The following is a 24,481-nucleotide window of genomic DNA, read 5'->3' on the forward strand; positions in this document are numbered from 1 at the left end:
GCATGACTTTCAACCTTCGTCTCTCCCGAGCTACTAAACAATTGGATACCATACCACAAAATTGGGTAGAAAAAGGGATAAAAATAAATAAATAATGTGCGCCTGGTAACCCGTTCCGATTTCCAGGTGCACGGCTGTCCATTTGCAGTGTCTTACAATGGGCATTTACATCACAAATTTGATATGCTCCAATATACTTCAGAAATACCCAATTGACTGGCCCGTTGAACTCGGGATGGCCGGGCAGTGATAGTGGTTCCTCGCCATCGCTCGTTGGTGTTGATTTCAGCATGTCCATTTGGTGATGGTAAATCACTCATTAAAAACATTGGAAATGTACTGTCCATTTGCTATGTCTTGCAATGGGTATTTACCATCACAAATTTGACATGCTCTAATATACTGCAGAAATGCCCAATTGACTGGCCCGTTGAACTCGGGCAGTGATAGTGGTTCCTCTCCATCGCTCATTGGTGTTGATTTCAGCATGTCAATTTGGTGATTGTTTATCACTGTTTAAACTTATTGCAAATGGACAAAAGTCAACAATAAAGTCACCGTCCATCAGTCAATAAGATATCATTCTGACACCAAACTGAAACAAACTGACACCAAACCCACTTCCAACTCGTTTAGAAGGCAACTATCACATATTTCAGAGCAGGCCCAAAATTCACAGCGCCTTCTGTTTAAACACGTAGTTATGTTCTAGCTGCGGGTCCAGTTTCGACATTATGTGTAGGCCTAGCTAAGGCAACCCCGAATTCCAAGTTTCGACATGATAGGTCCTTCGGAGCCCGAGCAGCAACCTTAATTATTGCTGAAAGTGCACTTTATCCTGGCATTGCTATGGGACAGAAACTTTAGGGTCCATCTCTATGGGCCGAGGCGGTTTCAATACACCTAGTCTTGTGACTCTGGGACTTTTCTAAATGTTCTAAAATGTCATTTTCGCGATGGTCAAAGTGAATTGAAGTCATTGCAAATGTACAAGGCTGTTTCTCGGCCTAGGAACCTTCTAGAGCAACATAGTGCACGGTGACTTAAGAGCTAGAACAGGCTTCTAAGGTTTTAGAGCTCTAGGTCTGACGGTTCTTTGATAGTTCGAACGCAGGTAACTATTGTATGCTCTGTGTGTCTGTAAGCCCCACACTGTTACTCCATCCTGGTTGTGTGTGTGTGAGTTTTCTTGGACATCTGATGGGAGAAATGACTGATTTACAGTTCGAGGGTTGCCTAATCACACATGACATTTTGGAAAGATGTGACTTTAACCCTTTGAAACAGCCCCTATGTCCCCAATTTAAGGCACGTCATGTTCGCACTGAAGTTAAACACATATTCTCCTTGGGGTAGGCTTTTACAGAATCCTGAGTTTCAAGTCTTTACGATAAGAACTGACTGATTTACAGAGGGTTGAATGCAGTGTTTTTGAAAAACTGCAGGTTGGGTATATCAAAACCACCAGGGAGAATTGAACAACTTCCGGTTTCTCCAGGAAGCTTAGAATCAACACAGGTAATCCTCATAGTGGCCTGATGGATTGTTATCGAAGACAGTTTGATGCCACATAGGCATCAGGTTGAAGTTTAGGGGAGCAGGCAATGTATTCCTATGGGGAGAGATGTCATTGTAAACTGTTAAGGTTAGGCTTGCACAGATCGGGAGGACCTTAGGAACGTTCCTGTGGTTGAATTGTGTCTCTAGTGTCAATGGTTCTGCCGCTGTCACCCAAAAGCACCTCAAATTTAGGTCAGGCTTAATTTTGGGCATACTTTTTTGCAAGGTCGCTACGGTCAAGTGTGGCATCTCGTTGAACTCGGCACTTCCTAGAGACTATGGTGATGCCATTTATCGACTTAAGCTCTAGAACATGTATTTAAAGTTTCAGAGCTCTAGGTCTGACGGTTCTTTGATAGTTCGAAAGCAGGTAACTATTGCACGCTCTGTCTGAAAGCCTCACACTGTGTCTTTCCCCATTGACTGTGTGTGCGAGTTCAGAAAATCACAGAAATCACATACAGTTCCAAAACCCGCCTTAACGGATTCGTCTGAACATGCCACAACTGGATCTGTAACTCAATTATTTTATTTTTAAAATTCTTTAACCATTCTCGTAAATTACGATAGATAAATGGCTGGTTCTTTTTTCCTTACACCGTAGGTTCATGTACTTTGATGTGAAGCGGTCCAATTAGAGCTCTATTACCGTTTACCTTTAATCCCAGAAAATGGGCCTTATAACTCAAAAAGCGTTGAGGCGTTGACGCCATCTTGTTTCTGGGCTAAAAGCCCATTTGGCCAAACCTGTGCTCACCGAGTTGTCTTCGAAGACTTTTCCATTTAGGAGAAATGGCCATGTCACTTTGGTGAGGTTTTGCCCATTTGCAATAAGTAGCCAGTCGCCATCTGGTGGAATTCTCCAGGACAGCGTAAAAATGACTAAAAGTTTAAAATGTTATAAAATGGAAGCCAAATCTCCGAGAGACTTTATTTGATGACTTCCCGGAAGATCTGACCCTGGGGCACGACCTGAGTCCGGCGGCCTATTTTAAAAACATTTGCGGACGTCTAGTAAGGGACTGTACATTTGCAATATGGAGATCCTTATCAATCATACGGGAAATGCCATCGGCGTCCCTTATGTAGGGAATGGCAAAAAGGACTCCAACCCAGGATAGAGCTTGTTGTCCAGTCAATCACAGGATTGTGCTTTTGTAGCCAGGAAAATCCCAACAACTAGAACATGGGGAGATGCAATGAGGAGGGACTGTATGGTCTCACTGTGGTTACCAGAAACCCGTAATTGAACGGGCACAGTACTATGAATGACTTCCCCTATAGAGTGGCCGTCCAGTTCACTAGCATCCATGGGCACAGAGAGATGCTGAGTGGGAATACCAAGCTCTGAAGATATCATGGCATCGATAAGACATTCATCAGCCCCAGAATCAATGAACACTCGGAAAGACTTAGATTGGTCTCCCCACAACACAAGAGCAAAAAGGGGTGTGCGGGTGATGGGAATTTGGGAACTCCCAGTCTGACTCACCATAGTACTAGTACCCACTAGAGACAAGGGTTTCCTAATAGGGCAGGTAGCTATAAAATGTCATGCCACTCCACAGTACAGACAACAGTTATTACTCATCCTCCGTGTGCACTCCCAAACTGATAGCTTAGTTCTTCCCAACTGCACAGGCTCAGGAGTATCCAACTCACCCGTCATAGATTCACGAGAGCGCTCGGGTGACTTCGACTCCTCTTGGAAGAGCTGCCTTCGGAAACTTCCGGATTCCATACGAGGTGAACGCACCATATCGGGTGTACCCGAGACCAGACCACCTCTCACATTCACTTAGGTGTCCATCAATGTTCATGGTTAAGGCGATAAGAGAGTTGAGGTCCACCGGAAGTTCCCGAGCAGCTAGCTCATCCTTTACCTCAGATAATCCTTGCAGAAAAGTATCAAAATGTGCCGGCTTCCAGGCACTCTCTGCAGCCATGGTGCGAAAGTCCACCACGTAGACTGCCACACTATGGGAGTTTTGACGTAAGTCAAGCAGTTTGCTGGCTGCCTTTCTCCCAGATACTGGAGACTCAAACTTCTCATCTCTGCCATGAATTCCACCAAATGACCGCAAATGTCAGATTGTTGTTCCCATAGCCCAGGAGAGCACCCTTCCTGACATTAGCTTAATTATATACACTATCTTCGATCAGTCTGAAGAAAACGAAGATGGCTGTAGCTCAAAAATAACCAAGCACTGAGAAAGAAAACCCCGGCAGGTACCAGGATTCCCTGAATATCGCTCTGCAGGAGGTAAGCGGGTTTCACGGAGAGTCGGGATAGGCTGTACAAACTCAACAGAGGGAGATTTTTTTTTTTCAGAGGTGGCAGACAGTCTGAGCTAACTCCCCGATTTGCTCTAAAATAGCCTTTAACCCATGGTCGTGGCGTTCTGTCAAGGAACTGAAAGGCCCTGTAGCAACTCCTGATGTCTCCCAATGGTGGTTCCCTGCAGGGAGACAGCTTGGCAGAGCTGGTCCAAGTCTGCTGGGTCTGTCATGGCCAGTTCATACTATCAAGGCAAGACCCAAATGCAGACACAGGAGACAGATGGTTGGAGTCTTACCATGTTTATTAATCCAAAGGGGTAGGCAAGAGAATGGTCGTGGACAGGCAAAAGGTCAAAACCAAGGGTCAAAACCAGGAGGACTAGGAAAAAGGAGAATGCAAAAAGCAGGAGAATGGGAAAAAGGCTGGTTGACTTGGAAAAATACAAGACGAACTGGCATGGAAACACAGGGATAAATACACTGGGGAAAACAAGCGACACCTGGAGGTGGTGGAGACAATTACAAGGACAGGTGAAACAGATCAGGGCGTGACAGTGAATGTTTGAACCAGGTTATGTAGATTAACAGTGCAATTAGTGCAACCAATGACAACAGTGAGGGGTGTGTCATAATTATTAAGTTAATTAGAATGAATTAAGTGAAACTGTTAAAAAACAATCATTTATTGAATATATTAGGCTATTGTTATATGGAAACATAATTAAATATTCTTCATAATATTAGCATCAACATACATTATTGTTTAATTCAATTTCACATATATATTTAATCCTATTTCATTTTTTTGTTACATGTAATATTTTAGGTTCAACCATAATGCATAATAAGCATCATCAACAGGGGGGACATATTGGGTGTACACTGATAAGCTGTCAAAAGAATGTATCCATTTGTAAGACTTGTTCATAAAAGAGATAATTGTTGCTATACGATCACACCAGCAATAGATAGGGTAAGTTGTATTACTTTATGAGGTACAGCTGAGTGAGCCTACATTTAAATAATTCGCTTTTTGATTTTACTGGGCTGATGGTGCCTGCATCTGATTGTCAGTCTCAGCAGAGGGAGAAAGCAGCAGACTGAGGGTTCGCCTCTCAACGTCCCTCCACTCTACTTTTCCTCTGCTAACCAAAAAGGGACACCGTCTTCCAGTTTATGGCGAAACTCGAGTCACACTGCATTGTTTTGCCTCATGCACAAATCCATGTTGTTTATCCTATGGCCAGACACACAAAATGGTTAAAAAAATGGGAACATGTCGCCTATCCGGCACGCAGGGCAGCTGAATCTGGTGCACCTACCATCAACAGAGCAAGAAAAATAGGAACCTATGGCTTTATCGTTTTTTTTTTTTTCAGAAATGTTTGGCGATTGACTTGGAATGCAGGGATATGGCTGATGTTCTCTGCTGGTGCCAATAAGATAGGCTACTTACTGTTCACTCAATTAAGTTGAGAATTTTCATAATTTAAAGACTGATTGGAGTCTTTTCATTGTAATCTCTACAGCAATAGCCATTTGCTTTCCAAAGAGTTTTTTCACAATTTATTTTTAAATATTGCAATTTGCCTGCCTGGGTCTCTACTTCTCACTGACATTCGCAACTCAGCAATCTTCTATTTTGTATTTGCTCCACGTGCTGCCCAAATTCTGCGCACTTCTGATTGTAGGTTATGGAGGCATTGGAAAACCTCCCTGGTCATTGTGGTTGAATCTGTTTGAAATTCACTGCTGGACTGAGAGACCTTACAGACCTTACAGTCTCTCAGTCCAGCAGTGAATTTCAAACAGATTCAACCAAAATGATTCAAAAATCATGTTAAACAATATTATTGCACACGAGTCCATGTAATTTATGGGATTTGTTAAGCATATTTTTACTTCTGAACTTATTCAGGCTTGCCATAACAAAGTTTTTTTTATTCACTTGTAATGGAGGTAATGTGTGTAGGCCAGTGACCAAAATTATAAAAAAATTTAAATCGCAATTTAATCAATTTTTAATTCAGGCTGTAACACAACAAAATGTGGAAAAAGTCAAGGTGAACCCCTGCTCATTATCTTGGTACCGGTATTCCTTGTACTGTATATAGCCTCATTATTGTTACTATTTCCTTTTGCAAATTTTTCTTACTTTTTAACTCTGCATTGTTGGGAAAGGGCTCGTAAAGCATTTCATGGTAAGTCTACACCTGTTGTATTCGGCACATGTAACAATTAAAATTTGATTTGAAACACATTGAAGATTCAATTATTTCAGGTTCGCTTCAAGTTATAATATTAATCAAACCAAATCAGCCCTAGTGCCTCTCAAGACCCCGATGGAGGACTCCTATCTCTACTTATGTAATCCCAATTGTTTCCCATTTAAAATATTTGCGAGGAGATACTGTATATTTCCTTCCTTAGATAAAACCATTGCCAGAAACTTTATCAGAAAGCTCAAATGAATTAAACCCGACCTCGGTAGATGGACTAACATCCCAGTTGCTTTAACCAGGTGAAGACTGGGAGTCTGAGTGATGGAAACGGGGAAAACATGCCCTGGCTTTGGCGCAAGGCTGAATTTCTTCAACATCCTAAGGTTGAAGAGTCATTGTCGTCCGGAGATATGTACGCTGACTGTCTTCACGGTTCAATGATTCCCATGTCTAACGCCTTCTGGCTATTGGGATAAAATGTGGCAAGGTAAGCGATTGAGGATAAAATTAACCAACATACACAGAGGAAAAGACGTAGGAGGACTATCCGTACCAAACTTGAAATTGTATTTCCAGGCACTAGCATTAAGTCCCTTCCTACATTTTTAGACATGATTCTTCTGCCTCCTGGCGGAGTATAGAGAGAAATATGGTGTCTCCTATAGAGCCCCACAATGGAAGTGGCATAATACCCATGAAACATAGCGGTCAAACAGGGAAATGGTTCCAATCGTTTTTCCACCATTCATTTTAGTCATTTAGGCCGATTACCTTAGTGTTCTTGGGCACAGGGACTATGGTGGTCTACTTGAAACATGTTGGTATTACAGACTCAGTCAGGGACAGGTTGAAATGTCAGTGAAGACACTTGCCAGTTGGTCAGCGCATGCTCGCAGTACACGTCCTGCTAATCTGTCTGGCCCTTTGGCTTTGTGAATGTTGACTTGTTTAAAGGTCTTACTCACTTCGGCTACAGAGAGCATGATCACACAGTCGTTCGGAACAACTGATGCTTTCATGCATGTTTCAGTGTTTTTGCCTCGAAGCGAGCATATAAGTCATTTAGTTCGTCTGGTAGGCTGGTGTCACTGGGCAGCTCCTGGCTGTAATAGTGTGCAAGCCCTGCCACATCAGACGAGTGTCGGAACAAGTGTAGTACGATTCAATCTTAGTCCTGTATTGACACTTTACCTGTTTGATGGTTAGTCGGAGCGCATAGCGGGATTTCTTATAAGCTTCCGGGTTAGAGCCCCACTCCTTGAAAGCGTTAGCTCTACCCTTTAGCTCAGTGCGGATGTTGCCTGTAATCCATGTTGCCTGTAATCCATGGTTGGGGTATGTACGTATAGTCACGACGTCGTCGACACACTTATTGATAAAGCTAGTGACTGATTTGGTGTACTCCTCAATGCCATCGGAAGGATCCCAGAACATATTCCAGTCTGTGCTAGCAAAACAGTCCTGTAGCTTAACATCTGCTTCATCTGACCACTTTTTTATTGACCGAGTCACTGGTGCTTTTTGCTTGTAAGCAGGAATCAGGAGGATAGAATTATGGTCAGATTTGCCAAATGGAGGTCGAGGGATACCTTTGTACGCGTCTCTGTATTGTGGAGTTAAAGGTGGTCTAGATTATTTTTCCGTCTGGCTGCAAATTTAAAATACTTATATCCACATTCAGGTATCCACATTCCTTCATATGACGTGGGAGTGCCCTGCAGTTAATTGCTTCTGGGACAAGAAGCACGTGGGAGTGCCCTGCAGTTAATTGCTTCTGATACAAAGTTACAAAATTAAAAAAAAAATTTTTTAGAAGTGCATGATGTAAATATTCAATGCATTGCATCTACTATGTTAATTAGCGATGATAGCACCTTGAATCTGTCAGTTAATCAGAGACAAATACTGCTGGCATGCTTTACTGATGCAAGAAAAGATATTGGCTCTTAGATGGCAATTCCCCCACTCTCTCCCAATTCGCCAGTGGGTACAGTTACTTAGAAGTTATAACATTAGAATTATTTTAGAGAATTAATGGTTTTTGTCAAGGAACAATTGAAGCCTAGAATACACTTGGCTCTGTAAAGAATAATCTCAGCTAAAGCCCAACACATACAAATACAAAACCCAGAAATCCCAACAAATACAGTACCAGTCAAAAGTTTGGACAAACCTACTCATTCAAGGGTTTTTTCTTTATTTTTTAAAACTATTTTCTACATTGTAGAATAATAGTGAAGACATCAACAGTAACCAAAAAATCAAATCAAATCAAATGTTATATTTGAGATTCTTCAAAGTAGCCACCTTTGCCTTGATGACAGCTTTGCACACTCTTGGCATTCTCTGAACCAGCTTCACCTGGAATGCTTTTCCAACAGTCTTGAAGGAGTTCCCACATATGCTGAGCACTTGTTGGCTGCTTTTCCTTCACTCTGCGGTCCAACTCAACCCAAACCATCTCAATTGGTTTGAGGTCGGGTGTCCAAACTTTTGACTGGTACTGTACATTTGTAACCGGTGTGAAATGGCTAGCTAGTTAGCTGGGTGCGCGCTAATAGTGTTTAAATTGGTGACGTCCCTCGCTCTGAGACCTTGAATTAGTTGGTTCCCTTGCTCTGCAAGGGCCGCGACTTTTGTAAGGCAATAAGTAACGATGCTTCGTGGGATGCAGTTGTTACACATATATACATTTTGTTTGAATCTATTAATCTATAAATGTTTTACTTTATTTGATGTGGTATGGGAAGGGTTTTCTGGGGGGAGGGGGGTGGTTGGATGGAGATATGTTAGATGGGTGGGGTTGGGGGAATGTGTGGGGTTGGGGGAATTATACATTTACTACACTAGAGCTGTAGCTATGAAGCTTAGCTACAGAAACCCTCATGCCTGAGAAAGTTAAGCCATTCTAGAAGACCAGAAGTCAGTCAAAACCAAAGACATGTGAGACAAGTTGATTCGAGGGAATCAGAATTTGGATTTATCCGGATCGTAACCATTTTTGTGTCTCATTTAGTGTCTGGGTGCCTTGCACATTTTGTTAACCACATGCCTTTTCAGTTCCCACACAAGACTTGCCCTTTGGGGATAATTTTCTAGGTTGCACCTTAAACATGTCATGAGCCAAAGTTATGAAACCAGTAACACAGAGGACTTGTGCATACATTTTTTTGGTATGCTTTCACCACCGTTTCGCAATATGATTGAATGGGTCCCAAAAAGGCTCCATAGGTAAGTGTCTGCTCTCAATAGAGCACTTCAACTAGGTACTATTTGTCCAGTCACATCATTGACAAGTCTACTTGAAAACTAAAAGTACGGTACAGGCAGCAGAGTAACAACTGTCAAACATATATTTGATTAGTTAGAACATATAGGGCTCTGTAGAGTAGACCCCTAAACACCTGATCCATGATGAATTGTGTTTCACATCTATACGGTTTGACTTAAATATTTAGAAAGAGAATACTGAACCTGAACCTGTGGCTTAAGGCCACACCTGGTCAGAGACAGGGGAGCACTGAACTCAGCTTGAATTTATGACCTGTGTGTGTGTGTGTATGTGTTTGAGAGAGAGTGAGGAGCACAGCTGGCCCAGCCAATAGGGTCATAAACCCAGTGTGAATGCCAGCTCATATAACAGGGCTGCGTCCCAAATTGCATCCTATTTCCATAGGGCTCTGGTCAAAAGTGATGTGCTACATGGTGAATTGGGTGCCATTTGAGACACGGCTAGGACCTCGCTGACTCAGCACCGTTACAGTGTTTGTGTAGACAGTGAATTAGGTGTCTGTGGAGGGTCAAACAACCTATAAGGTATATCACATTATAGGGAAAAGTATGTGGGGGCTGTTAGTAAAATAAAGTTCAATCTGTGACCAGGAAGTGGGAGAGAGTTATCGTCTTTCGTCACACCAGAAGGATAGCCAATGGCTGATTGTGTAATTATGCCACCTACTGGACAGTTTTGGCATGAGGGCAGGGAAGGAAACTATGCGAACTGCACACCAGTCCTGTTATAATAACACAACTTGAATGATATTTAAAGTATCTGTCAACTGTTCCAGATTTCTATGAATTATGACCTCAAATTAATTACATTATGAATTAAATAGAGGTCCTTACCATTTTTTAAGTCAAGGATGTTAAATAAATAGCTTTTCTCTGTGCCCCTGCTTGGCCTGTTAGGAAACAACATAGTGGTTTGGGCATACACCAGACATAAACAGCCGATTTGCCAGACATACATACACTTGGATATTCAAATTGGGCAGGCTGCCCGGGTCCGGCTGCATAACAAACTTCCCGGCAGGCTTGTCTTTTCCCAACTCTTACAAACCACATAAGTTGTTGTATAGGCTTTGTGTTGTTTGCTAACTACAGCTGTGGATTGCTTGGCTTGCTAGCCTGCTTGTGTGCAGTGTGTACTCTGAGCCCATTTCTCCCCCAGTCTTCTTCTCCCCACATGAAAAAATGCTATAGTATACAGAGAATGCTATGGTGACACAGAGAAGAGCCTTCTCGGTTAAGTGACCCGTCTTGAAGCCTGACTGGTTAGGGTCAAGAAGATTGTTCTGAGAGCGAAAACAAAAAAGTTGATCAGAGACAACACGCTCAAGTGTTTTGGAAAGAAAAGAAATAAGCGATATTGGTCTATAGTTTTTGACCTCAGATGGTGTTGGTTTCTTGAGGAGGGCAGCGGCTCGGGCCATTTTGAAGTCAGAGATGATGCAGCCAGTGGTCAGAGATGAGTTGATGAGGGATGTTAGAAATGGGAGAAGTTTTCCAGAGATGGTCTGGAGAATGGAGGAGGGGATGGTGTCGAGCGGGTAGGTTGTCGGGCGGTCAGACCTCACTAGTCGCAAGATGTCATTGAAGAGAGAGGTGAGGGTAGTAGGCATAGGGTAGTTCTGTGTGAGTGAGACCAGTGGACTCAATAGGCTTAGTGAATGAGTAGCGGATGTCATCAACCTTCTTTTCTTTTCAAAGTGGTTGACAAAGTCATCCGCAGAGAGGGATCGGTGGAGGATTAAGGAAAGAGTTTCCTAGAAGTAGAAGCTTGACATTTTTGAGTGGTAGAAAGTGTCATTCGCAGCATATACAGAGGAAGAGAAGGTAGAGAGGAGGGAGTTAAAGGATGATAGGTCCTCCAGAAGTTAGTTAGTTTTCCTCCATTTTTGCTCAGCTGCCCGCAGCCCTGTTCTGTACGCTCGCAATGAGTCACTCAGCCACAGAGGGGAGGGTTGAGCTGGCCGGGAGGAAAGGGGACAGTGCGAGTCATAGGATGCGGAAAGGGAGGAGAGTAGGGTCAAAGAGGCAGAATCAGGAGACAGGAGGGAGAAGGATTTAGCAGAAGGGATTAGGATAGGATAGAAGAGGAGAGAGTAGTGGGGAAAAGAGCAACGATTGGGACGCCGCATGACCATCTGTTTAGGGGTTGAGTGGTTAGGGTTGGAGGAAAGGGAGACAACCTCCTGGAGGGAGGTTGCAGAGAGATTAGGTGGCGAGCAGACTCTAGTAAAGATGAGTTCAAGCGTATTGCCTGCCTTGTGAGTTGGAGGGGATTGGGAAAGGGTAAGAGAGGCAAGGAGGGGAAAGAGAAAATTGGAAATAAATTAATCGAAGGCAGACGTCGGGATGTTGAAGTCGCCAAGTATGAAGAGAGGGAGCCATCATTAGGAAATGAACTTATCAAGGTGTCAAGCTCATTGAGGAACTCTACAAGGGCACCTGGTGGTCGATAGATGACAATAATGTTAAGCTTGAGTGGACAAGTGACAGCATGGAATTAAAATGAGGAGATGGACAGGTGAGAGGGAGAAAAGAAAAGAAAAAATCTCAATTTAGGAGAAATTAGTAGACGTGCGCCACCACCGCGACGACCAGATGGTCTCGGACTATGAGAGAAAACATAGTTAGATGATGAAAGAGCAGCTGGAGTAGCAGTGTTCTCTGGGGTGATCATGTCTCTGTCAGGGCCAAAAAATAAAGGGACTGAAGGGCAGTATGGGTTGAGATGAACGTTCTTGACTGCAGATCGGCAGTTCCAAAGGCTGCCAGAGACCCGGAATGTAATATTTACAGTTAACTATAGTATAAATACTGTAGTAAAAGAAAACAGTAGCATATATTATAGTAATTCATGTAGTGTAGTGGGGGATTGTATTATGCTGTAGTATTTACTGTAGTGTTTTGTGGACTGTAATATACTGTAGTATTTAGTGTAGTGATTTTGTGGACATTACTATAATATTAAATATAGTGTTTTTATTTTATTATCTTTGACAGAAGTGAAGGCTTTCTCCTTGAGGAAACCTACTGAAGAAAGTGAAAATTATGAAAATACCCTTTTAGTGTAAGAGCTGTTTGAAAAGACCACCTGACATTTCAGCCTGTTTTGGTGGGATGGAGTTTTGGCCTTCCTGGTGAGCTCACCAGGCGGTAAAATTAGTTAATAAATAAGAGACACAGTTCAAAACCTATCTGCTAATAATAGCTAGTTTTCTGCTTTCCCTCCCAACTCAGACTACTCCCAGACAGCCCAAATTAAATTCTTGCTTGTGAAAAATTGCTCTTTGCTAACAAGCAATTTTTGCATTTTTTTTCTTCCATTTTAATTGAAAACAATCAGAGTAAGGTACTTAATTGTTACCTAGAAATTATGATATTGAAATAGAAATGGCTAAATTTGACCTTTCAAATATCTGAATGCACTATTATACTAATTGAGATTATTTATTAATTGGTCTGATTTGCTTGGCTGCAAATCTAAAAGTTTATTTTGGGCCTATTTTGTGGTTGATTAAACTGTATTGAAATGTATTTAAACTTGGCTGTGAAGACCTAACATTTTCAGTTTTGGGAGTTTCTCTCTACCCTACTTTCTCTGTCCTCTAAAGGCATTTTCACCAGAGGTTGAAACCTAAATAAATGTTCCAATCGTTTCGTTCTGAACAGAACCGGTGCATCAAAGCTGGGACCGAGAGACTGAAAAACAGCTTCTATCTCAAGGCCATCAGACTGTTAAACAGCCACCACTAACATTGAGTGGCTGCTGCCAACACACTGTCAATGACACTGACTCAACTCCAGCCACTTTAATAATGGGAATTGATGGGAAATTATGTAAATATATCACTAGCCACTTTAAACAATGCTACCTTATATAATGTTACTTACCCTACATTATTCATCTCATATGCATACGTATATACTGTACTCTATATCATCGACTGCATCCTTATGTAATACATGTATAACTAGCCACTTTAACTATGCCACTTTGTTTACATACTCATCTCATATGTTATACTGTACTCGATATCATCTACTGTATCTTGCCTATGCTGCTCTGTACCATCACTCATTCATATATCCTTATGTACATATTCCTTATCCCCTTACACTGTGTATAAGACAGCAGTTTTTTTTTTGAATTGTTAGTTAGATTACTTGTTCGTTATTACTGCATTGTCGGAACTAGAAGCACAAGCATTTCGCTACACTCGCATTAACATCTGCTAACCATGTGTATGTGACAAATACAATTTGATTTGATTTGATTCGATTTGAACCATTGTTTTTTTCGTTCGTTCCACTGTCCTGACCAGCAAAATAAAGTTTTGAACCGGTTCAAAAGGAACGTTTTTTTGCAGAGCAGCACCATAATTAAAATAAAGACATGTCTTACCTTTTTGTAGGTAATAAATCCAATGTGAAACATTATAACTATAGTGTTCTTAACTTGCAATGAAAAGGTTAATTCTCTAATTAAAAATCTCTCTCCCTAATTTCTGAATCATGCTTGTAAAGTCAGTAGGCTACTTACTAGACTATGCTTTCGAGGGGGAGCTGTGTTGCCTACACATGCACACACTAGCCGGTAGGCCTATTGCCTGAAAAAAAATGATAAGTAAAATTGTAGCTAGCCAAATTTTCCTGGAGAGGCTGTCTATCATAGCCAACTCCCCAAATTCTCACACTCCTTGTGCATGTGTGTGTGTGTGAGTGAGTGAGTGAGAGAGAGTGAGTGAGAGAGTGAGAGAGAGAGAAAGAGCTTGGCCCAGGCTACTGTTGAAAGAGAAGACGGAGGTCTTTTTCATTGGAGAGAAAAAAAAGAATATGCCTACAGTGAAAAGGCTACAAGAGGAATGTCCTCTGCGTGGAAAATGTTTAATATTGTTGTGGACTAAGATGAGAATAACATTGGCAGTGGCATATGCAGGTTACTTTTATTTATTTCCGTATTTATAATAATTTGTGTTATTATTTTTGAAGCCTATTGATGAATGAAAACCAGTTCTTTAAGTATACAAATTAAATTCCAACTGTAAATGGATGTACTTATTTTTGTTAATTAAGGTGTGGCTATTATTAAGCTTTACCTACTGCAGGCCTGTGATATGAAGGCAGTGCGCACCAGCTCTCCAACTGACTATGGCATTTGAACTTGAGGTGAGGAAGAATGTTTTCGGCCTTCCAGAGTTACTCCTATAGTTACTTCTAACAATAATGCTTACCTTAAAAAAATATATTCTGATGCAAAATGAACAAATTAACCTCCTTCTGTACACCTTTATCTGTATAGCAGACAGTACCTACAGTGGGGAGGACAAGTACTTGATACACTGCCGATTTTGCAGGTTTTCCTACTTACAAAGCATGTAGAGGTCTGTAATTTTTATCATAGGTACACTTCAACTGTGAGAGACGGAATCAAAGAAAATCCAGAAAACCACATTGTATGATTTTTAATTAATTTACATTTTATTGCACGACATAAGTATTTGATAAACTACCAACCAGTAAGAATTCCGGCTCTCACAGACCTGTTAGTTTTTCTTTAAGAAGCCCTGTAACGGCAGATTTCCTCCTCTTCGTCTGAAGAGGAGGTGTAGCAGGGATCGGACCAAAACGCAGCGTGGTAAGTGTCCATATCGTTTATTATAAAACATAAGAAATACAAAACAATAAATGTGAACATGACCAAAAACCGAAACAGTGAAACCCCAACAGTGAAACCCAGGCTACCTAAATATTGTTCCCAATCAGAGACCACGACTAACACCTGCCTCTGATTGAGAACCATATCAGGGCAAACACAGAAACTAGACATCCAACATAGACTGCCCACTCAGATCACACCCTGACCAAACAAAACATATAAACATACAAAGCAAACTATGGTCAGGGCGTGACAAGCCCTCCTGTTCTCCACTCCTTACCTGTATTAACTGCACCTGTTTGAACTCGTTACCTGTATAAAAGACACCTGTCCACACAGTCAATCAAACAGACTCCAACCTCTCCACAATAGCCAAGACCAGAGAGCTGTGTAAGGACATCAGGGATAAAATTGTAGACCTGCACAGGGCTGGGATAGGCTACAGGACAATAGGCAAGCAGCTTGGTGAGAAGGCAACAACTGTTGGTGCAATTATTAGAAAATGGAAGATGTTCAAGATGACGGTCAATCACCCTCGGTCTGGGGCTCCATGCAAGATCTCACCTCGTGGGGCATCAATGATCATGGGGAAGGTGTGGGATCAGCCCAGAACTACACGGCAGGACCTGGTCAATGGCCTGAAGAGAGCTGCGACCACCATTAGTAACACACTACGCCGTCATAGATTAAAATCCTGCAGCGCATGCAAGGTCCCCCTGCTCAAGCCAGCGCATGTCCAGGCCCATCTGAAGTTTGCCAATGACCATCTGGATGATCCAGAGGAGGAATGGGAGAAGATCATGTGGTCTGATGAGACAAAAATAGAGCTTTTTGGTCTAAACTCCACTCGCCGTGTTTGGAGGAAGAAGAAGGATGAGTACAACCCCAAGAACACCATCCCAACCTTGAAGCATGGAGGTGGAAACATAATTCTTTGGGGATGCTTTTCTGTAAAGGGGAAAAGATGACTGCACTGTATTGAGGGGAGGATGGATGGGGCCATGTATCGTGATATCTTGGCCAACAACCTCCTTCCCTCAGTAAGAGCATTGAAGATGGGTCGTGGCTGGGTCTTCCAGCATGACAACGACCCGAAACACACAGCCAGGGCAACTAAGGAGTGGCTCCGTAAGAAGCATCTCAAGGTCCTGGAGTGGCCTAGCCAGTCTCCAGACCTGAACCCAATAGACAATCTTTGGAGGGAGCTGAAAGTCCGTATTGCCCAGCGACAGCCCCGAAACCTGAAGGACCTGGAGAAGGTCTGTATGGAGGAGTGGGCCAAAATCCCTGCTGCAGTGTGTGCAAACCTGGTCAAGAACTACAGGAAACATATTATCTCTGTAATTGCAAACAAAGGTTTCTGTACCAAATATTAGGTTGTGCTTTCTGATGTATCAAATACTTATGTCATGCAATAAAATGCAAATTAATTACTTAAAAATCATATAATGTGATTTTCTGGATTTTTGTTTTAGATTGTGATAAAAATTACATACCTCTACATGCTTTGTAAGTAGGAAAACCTGCAAAATCGGCAGTGTTTCAAATACTTGTTCTCCCCACTGTATCTGACATAGAAATGCATGTCGGTGTCATCTCTCTGAAGAAGAAAAGTTTAGGCCTAGCCCCAGAAAGTATTCACATCCCTTGACTTATTCCACATTTTGTTAAAGCCTGAATTTAAAATGTATTAATTTGAGATGTTTGGTCACTGGCTTTCACACAATAGCCCATAATGTCAAATTGGCATTGTGCTTTTCAAATTTCTTACACATTAATAAAAAATGAAAAGCTGAAACGTCTTGAGTAAATAAGTATTCAACACCTTTGTTATGGCAAGCCTGAATAGGGTCAGGAGTAAATATTTGTGTAACAAGCCACATAAGTTGTATGGACTCATGTTGTGCAATAATAGTGTTTACCATGATTTTTGAATGACTACCTCATCTCTGTACCCCACACGTACTATTATCGGAAGGTCCCTCAGTTGAGCAGTACATTTCAAAATCAGATTCAACCATAGAGACCAGGGAGTTTTCCAAAGCCTTGCTGAGGAGGGCACCTATTGGTAGAAGGGTAAAAAATAAAAAAGCAGACATTGAATATCCCATTTAACAATGTTGAAGTTATTAATTATACTTTGGATGGTGGATCAATACACCCAGTCACTAAAGATACAGTGGTCCTTCCTAACTCAGTTGAAGGAGAGGAAGGAAACTGCTCAGGGATTTCACAATTATGCCAATAGTGACTAAGTAATGACTGTGATTGGAGAAAATTGAGGATGGATCAACAACATTGTAGTTACCCCACAATACTAACCTAATTGAAAGAGTGAAAAGAAGGAAACAGAATAAAAATATTCCAAAACATGCATCCTGTTTGCATCAAAGCACTAAAGTAATGTAAAAAATAATGCATAAAAACGTGGCAAAGGAATTATATTTTTGTCCTGAATACAAAAGTGTTATGTTTTGGGCAAATCCAACACAACACAACACATTACTGAATACTACTTCATATTTTCAAGCATAGTGGTGTGTGCATCATGTTATGGGTATGCTTGTAAACGTTAAGGACTGGGGAGGTTTTCAGGATAAAAGAAAAACAGAATGGCACTAAGTACAGGCAAAATACTGGAGAAAAACCTGGTTCTGTCTGCTTTCCATCAGACACTGAGAGATTAATTCACCTTTCAGCAGGACAATAAGACGACAATTCGGACAAAGAGGAGGAAATCTGCCGTTACAGTTCTCGAGTGGGCGAGTTACTGTTTTGACTTAAATCTACTTGAAAATCTATGGCAAGACCTGAAAATGGTTGTCTAGCAATGATCAAAAACCAATTAAACAGAGCTTGAAACATTTTGAAAAGAATGGTGGGCAAATGTTGCACAATCCAAGTATAGAAAGCCATTAGACTTACCCAGAAAGACTCACAGATGTAATCACTGCCAAATGTGCTCTACAAAGTATTGATATTTCTGTATTTAATTTTCAATAAATTTGTAAACATTTTGTAAACATTTCTAAACATTTCTAAAGATACAGTGCCTTGCAAAAGTATTCGGCCCCCTTGAACTTTGCCACCTTTTGCCACATTTCAGGCTTCAAACATAAAGATATAAAACTGTATTTTTTTGTGAAGAATCAACAACAAGTGGAACACAATCATGAAGTGGAATGACATTTATTGGATATTTCAAACTTTTTTAACAAATCAAAAACTGAAAAATTGAGCGTGCAAAATTATTCAGCCCCTTTACTTTCAGTGCAGCAAACTCTCTCCAGAAGTTCAGTGAGGATCTCTGAATGATCCAATGTTGACCTAAATGACTAATGATGATAAATACAATCCACCTGTGTGTAATCAAGTCTCCGTATAAATGCACCTGCACTGTGATAGTCTCAGAGGTCCGTTAAAAGCGCAGAGAGCATCATGAAGAACAAGGAACACACCAGGCAGGTCCGAGATACTGTTGTGAAGAAGTTTAAAGCCGGATTTGGATACAAAAAGATTTCCCAAGCTTTAAACATCCCAAGGAGAACTGTGCAAGCGATAATATTGAAATGGAAGGAGTATCAGACCACTGCAAATCTACCAAGACCTGGCCGTCCCTCTAAACTTTCAGCTCATACAAGGAGAAGACTGATCAGAGATGCAGCCAAGAGGCCCATGATCACTCTGGATGAACTGCAGAGATCTACAGCTGAGGTGGGAGACTCTGTCCATAGGACAACAATCAGTCGTATATTGCACAAATCTGGCCTTTATGGAAGAGTGGCAAGAAGAAAGCCATTTCTTAAAGATATCCATAAAAAGTGTTGTTTAAAGTTTGCCACAAGCCACCTGGGAGACACACCAAACATGTGGAAGAAGGTGCTCTGGTCAGATGAAACCAAAATTGAACTTTTTGGCAACAATGCAAAACGTTATGTTTGGCGTAAAAGCAACACAGCTCATCACCCTGAACACACCATCCCCACTGTCAAACATGGTGGTGGCAGCATCATGGTTTGGGCCTGCTTTTCTTCAGCAGGGACAGGGAAGATGGTTAAAATTGATGGGAAGATGGATGGAGCCAAATACAGGACCATTCTGGAAGAAAACCTGATGGAGTCTGCAAAAGACCTGAGACTGGGACGGAGATTTGTCTTCCAACAAGACAATGATCCAAAACATAAAGCAAAATCTACAATGGAATGGTTCAAAAATAAACATATCCAGGTGTTAGAATGGCCAAGTCAAAGTCCAGACCTGAATCCAATCGAGAATCTGTGGAAAGAACTGAAAACTGCTGTTCACAAATGCTCTCCATCCAACCTCACTGAGCTCGAGCTGTTTTGCAAGGAGGAATGGGAAAAAATTTCAGTCTCTCGATGTGCAAAACTGATAGAGACATACCCCAATCGACTTACAGCTGTATTTGCAGCAAAAGGAGGCGCTACAAAGTATTAACTTAAGGGGGCTGAATAATTTTGCACACCCAATTTTTCAGTTTTTGATTTGTTAAAAAAGTTTGAAATATCCAATAAATGTCGTTCCACTTCATGATTGTGTCCCACTTGTTGTTGATTCTTCACAAAAAAATACAGTTTTATATCTTTATGTTTGAAGCCTGAAATGTGGCAAAAGGTGGCAAAGTTCAAGGGGGCCGAATACTTTCGCAAGGCACTGTATGTCTTCACTTTGTCATTATGGGGTATTGTGTGTAGATGGATGAGAAAAATATTTAATACATTCTGAATTCAGGCTGTATACTTTCTGAAGGCACTGTAAATATATATTTTTAATATTATAGCCTATCGGCCTATGCATGCAGTGCCCTGTTGCATTTAGTGATAAAATCTCCAACAGCTACACAGTGAGGTGGACGATCATTGTTTTGGGAAAGTAAAAAATAAATACAGATTGGCTATAACGTTTAGCATATGCTACACATCGAAACCCAATTAACAGTTCCAAAAAGATTTATAGGCTGTAAGGGCAATTCAATTTGGCTCATTTGGCCAATATCCCTTGATGGTGCTATTGATGGCGCTATTGATGGCGCTGGCTGGGCAAGGTCGGATCTGAACGCATATGTCCGTAAAATTTCTCAAATGTCCAATACATTTTCATCTTTCTAGTAACATTGTCTGGCGACATTTTTTCCTGACGGAAACCCTGGCACACACACTGGGAAATATTTTCTGACAGACAGACACTGGAATATGTTTCTGAGTGACAGAGTGGGGGCTTTTTGTGGGACTGGAAAATGCCGGTAACATAAAATAACATTTTTAACCCGTTCTCATGCTTTCAAAATAACGGTTCTGTTCTGGAACATTATAGATCACTTTCGTTTGTGGCTCTGATTTTGTTGCCTGAACCGGTTTCAACCCCTGGTTTTCACACAGACATTTTCGACCCTTGGTTGACTCCACCTGATAGAGAAAGGGTACTCTGTAGAGGTGTGCGCTGTAGAGTTGTATTTTTGTTGTGGCCTGATGGAGATGGAACTCACCAGCAGCGATGTGTTTGTCCTCTGTGATCCTTTCCAGTCGGCCGAGCAGCGCATCAATGTTGAACTTGATCTGAGTCAGCTCTGATTTGATATCCTGTAGCTCGTTGGAGTTCACCGCTGAGCCACCCATAACAGAAAACACCAGAGAGAGAGAGACAGAGCGAGAGAGAGCAAGGGACAGCAGAGAAGAGTGTTTAAGTTTAAAGGTCCAATGCAGCTATTTTCATCTCAATATTAAATCATCTCTGGGTAACAATGAAGTTCCTTACTGTGATTATTTTCAATTAAAATGGTCAAAAAGAAACAAAAATAGCTTCTAAATAAAGAACAATTTCTCAAGCAATAATTTTTGCTTAGACTGTCTGGAGGTAGTCTGAGTGAGGAGGGGAAAACTGAAAACAAGCTGTTATTGGCAGAGAGGTTTGGAACTCTTTCTTATTAATCTATTCACTAATTTACCAAATGGGGATGTCACCAGGCAGGCCAAAACTCCATCCCACCAAAACAGGCTGAAATTTCAGGCGGCCTTTTCAAACAGCTCTTTTACTAAAAGGGCATTACCATCATTATCACAATTTCATAGTGTTATTCCAACCTCAAAAAAAAAAAATGTTTTTGATGGCACTGGGCCTTTAAAAGACATTCACTCTGACATTCATTGCAATGTAATAGCATGTGAATCAAGAGAAGATTGCTGTATATATGGTAACAACACTGCAAAAGGTTATTACTCAAGACAATAACAATTATTTGTCCCGACAAAATTAAATCCATTATTTAACCTTAGAATTGACTGTTTTAAAGCAGATATAACATTATTCTAGATGAAAAGAGCTGGCTTTAGAGTTGTTCATGTTCAACCCAGCCAATTCAGGTCAAAGCTTTGTCTCGAAGACGTCTCAAACTTTATTGGATAAATTGTATAGAGCGCCTGCGGAAACTCACCCTTCTGCTTGATGGTGCTGCCGGGGAGGACTGAAGCACGTGCCAACAGCTTGACGGGCAAAGACTTGACCCGGCGCACCAGGGGCATGGCCATGCGAGGCCGCTTAACTGGCACCACTCGAGGCACTGGCGACACTCTGCCCCGGTACTCAAACAGCCTACAGAGGGAAAGCGAGATGGGGGACACTAATCATTAACAAAGCATTTGGTGGAAGGATATTGATACATTCATAATGTACATTTCCGTATTGAGTTATGACAGTTCAGAGGTAAAAGGTCTTAAAAAGATCTTGACATGCCTGAAACATTGAAAGGGTCAACTGTAGCTATTACTACAGTACAGTACCATGGATACATTTTATGGAGTTTGAGAGAACTATAGGTAACTGCCAAAATTAAGGAAACACTTGAGTAAATGAGGGATACAAAATACACTGAACAAAAATATGAAACGCAACATGTAAAGTGTTGGTCCAATGAGCTGAAATGAAAGATCCCAGAAATGTTCCATATGCACAATAAGCTTACTTCTCTAATTTTCAGCACACATTTATTAACATCCCTGTTAGTGAGCATTTCTCCTTTGCAAAGATAATTCAGCCATCTGACAGGTGTGACATGTCAAGAAGCACATTAAACAGCATGATCATTACACAGGCGCACCTTGTGCTGGGGGACAATAAAAGGCCACTCTGCCTCAGCTGTCTGAAATGTTGAGGGAGCATGCAATTGGCATGCTGACTGCATGAATGTCCACCAGAGCTGTTACCAGAGAATGTAATGTTAATATCTCTACCATAAGCCTCCTCCAATGTGTTTTATAGAATTTGGCAGTACATCCAACCGGCCTTACAACCGCAGACCACGTGTATGGTGTCATGTGGGCAAGCGGTTTGCTGATGTCAACGTTGTGAACCGAGTGCCCCATGGTGGCGGTGGGGTTATGGTATGAGCGGCATATGCTATGGACAGCAAACACAATTGCATTTTATCGATGCCAATTTGAATGCACAGCGATACCATGACAAGATCCCGAAGCCCATTATCATGCCGTTCATTTGCCACTATCCCCTTATCCCCTCCCCCTTCAGCATGATAAAGCACTGCCCCATGTCGCAAGGATCTATACACAATTCCTGGAAACTTTGGGATGCTCTGGATCAACGTGTACGACAGCGTGTTTCAGTTCACGCAAATATTCAATAACTTCGTACAGCCATTGAAGAGGAGTGGGACAACATTCCACAGGCCACAATCAACAGCCTGATCAACTCGATGCAAAGGAGATGTGTCGCGGTGCATGGGGCAAATGGTGGTCACACCAGATACTGAAAGGTGTCTGTGACCTACAGATGCATATCTGTATTCCCAGTCATGTGAAATCCATAGATTAATTGACTGATTTCCTTATACGAACTGTATCTTGAATCTTAAAAATGGTTGCATGTTTCATTTATATTTTTGTTTAGTGTATATTGAAAGAAGGTGCTTCCACACACATATTTGGTTCCTGAGTTAATTAAGCAATTAGCATCCAATCATGTTTAGAATCATGTATAAAAATGCCCAGTTGCCCGTTATTTTGGCTACCGTGGCTAGAAGAAAAGATCTCAGTGACTTTGAAAGAGCCGTCTCAAAGGAGAAGAATGGGGTTTAAAGGGTGTGTGTTTGTGTGTGTGTGTGTGTGTGTGTGTGTGTGTGTGTGTGTGTGTGTGTGTGTGTGTGTGTGTGTGTGTGTGTGTGTGTGTGTGTGTGTGTGTGTCAGTCACCAGACTTCAACCCAATTGAACACTTATGGGAGATTCTGGAGCAGCGCCTGAGACAGCCTTTTCCACCACCTTCCAAAATAAATTTCATATTTCGTTTTTTTGATGACTACATCCTTGTATGATTGCATCCCTCCAATAGAGTTCCAGACACTTGTAGAATCTATGCTAAGGTGCATTGAAGCTGTCCTGGCAGCTTGTGGTGCCCCAGCACCCTATTAACACCCGTTATGTTAGTGTTTCCTTTATTTTGGTAGTTACCTGTATATTGCCTTTAAGGGTATATGAGTCCACTGCGCTGTAAAGATTTAGATAAGCAAGGATTTTGAGGAAAAAAGGTTTCTATCTGGTGTGTTGCGATTGAAGTAATAGGCTATCGCCTCTGCTTCAAAGCGATATCTGCAGTCCAGACAGAGAACAGGTTCGCCGGTTACGTCAGCGGCTCCCCGAAGACTGGGGGTTTTGGAGATCACTTGAAAGCAGAAGGGCAATGAAATTATTGGGTGTATCTCTCTGTAATATATTGATCCCAGTCAAAGGCAGCCTCTGACAGCCGTAACTCTGAATTGGACATCACAGAGAGGGTATAAATAAACTTCCCTGGATGGTTGAAATGTGTTCCTCATCTGGATATTATGTTCTTACGTCTGCAAACACGGGCATCCAGCGGAGAGCACCAGCGGGGCTTCTATAGCCACTGAAACAGGGCTATAGAGATGGGGGAAAAGACACTGCCAAAGTTTGCTTGGCAAAGGTCGTCTTGTGAAACTAAAGCTGGACTTAAAAGCTGGTTGAGCTTTCTTTATGGGAACGAGTTTAAAGACCTTCCAGTGATGATGAGTGGAGAACAAAAGGCAAAAACATCTCTCACAAAAAGTCTCTGGATAGTAAAATATAGAGATTATACTTTTGATCAATTACATTAATGGTTTGCACCCTCTGTATGACTGCTTTATAATGGCATCAGTGACTGAGCTTTTGGGAGATTGCAAAACAATTTATCTCTTTATTTAATTTACTGTGAATGTTGGCCATTGCAAAATTATTCTTTCTACCTCATTTGTGCTAAGTAGAGTTATACTGAAAGGGTATTAACAGGTGGGCAATTCCACAGTAACAGAATGGTGAGACACAAATTCTTCACTTTAAAAGTATGCCAAACAAAAACCATTGATTGCAAAATTAAACAAACCATACAAATCTATGCACAAGGACTACTTTTAACAATTTCCACAGAACATTTGACAAAAACACATTT

At 41.5% G+C, this 24,481-nt stretch overlaps 1 protein-coding gene across 2 annotated transcripts in view; it reads right to left on the reverse strand.

Annotated features, from left to right (window-relative positions):
• raly (RALY heterogeneous nuclear ribonucleoprotein) overlaps positions 1 to 24,481 on the reverse strand; it is a 73,523-nt gene that overhangs the window by 17,741 nt on the left and 31,301 nt on the right. For both annotated transcript variants that reach the window (XM_031827271.1, XM_031827269.1), the window contains 2 exons: positions 21,458 to 21,615; positions 20,513 to 20,629 (listed from right to left, as the gene is read on the reverse strand). In XM_031827271.1, the coding sequence (XP_031683131.1) occupies positions 20,513 to 20,629; positions 21,458 to 21,615 (275 nt within the window). The remainder of the gene's footprint in view (positions 1 to 20,512; positions 20,630 to 21,457; positions 21,616 to 24,481) is intronic.

Source organism: Oncorhynchus kisutch, linkage group LG1 (assembly GCF_002021735.2).
Source record: "Oncorhynchus kisutch isolate 150728-3 linkage group LG1, Okis_V2, whole genome shotgun sequence".
Lineage (NCBI taxonomy): Eukaryota > Metazoa > Chordata > Actinopteri > Salmoniformes > Salmonidae > Oncorhynchus > Oncorhynchus kisutch.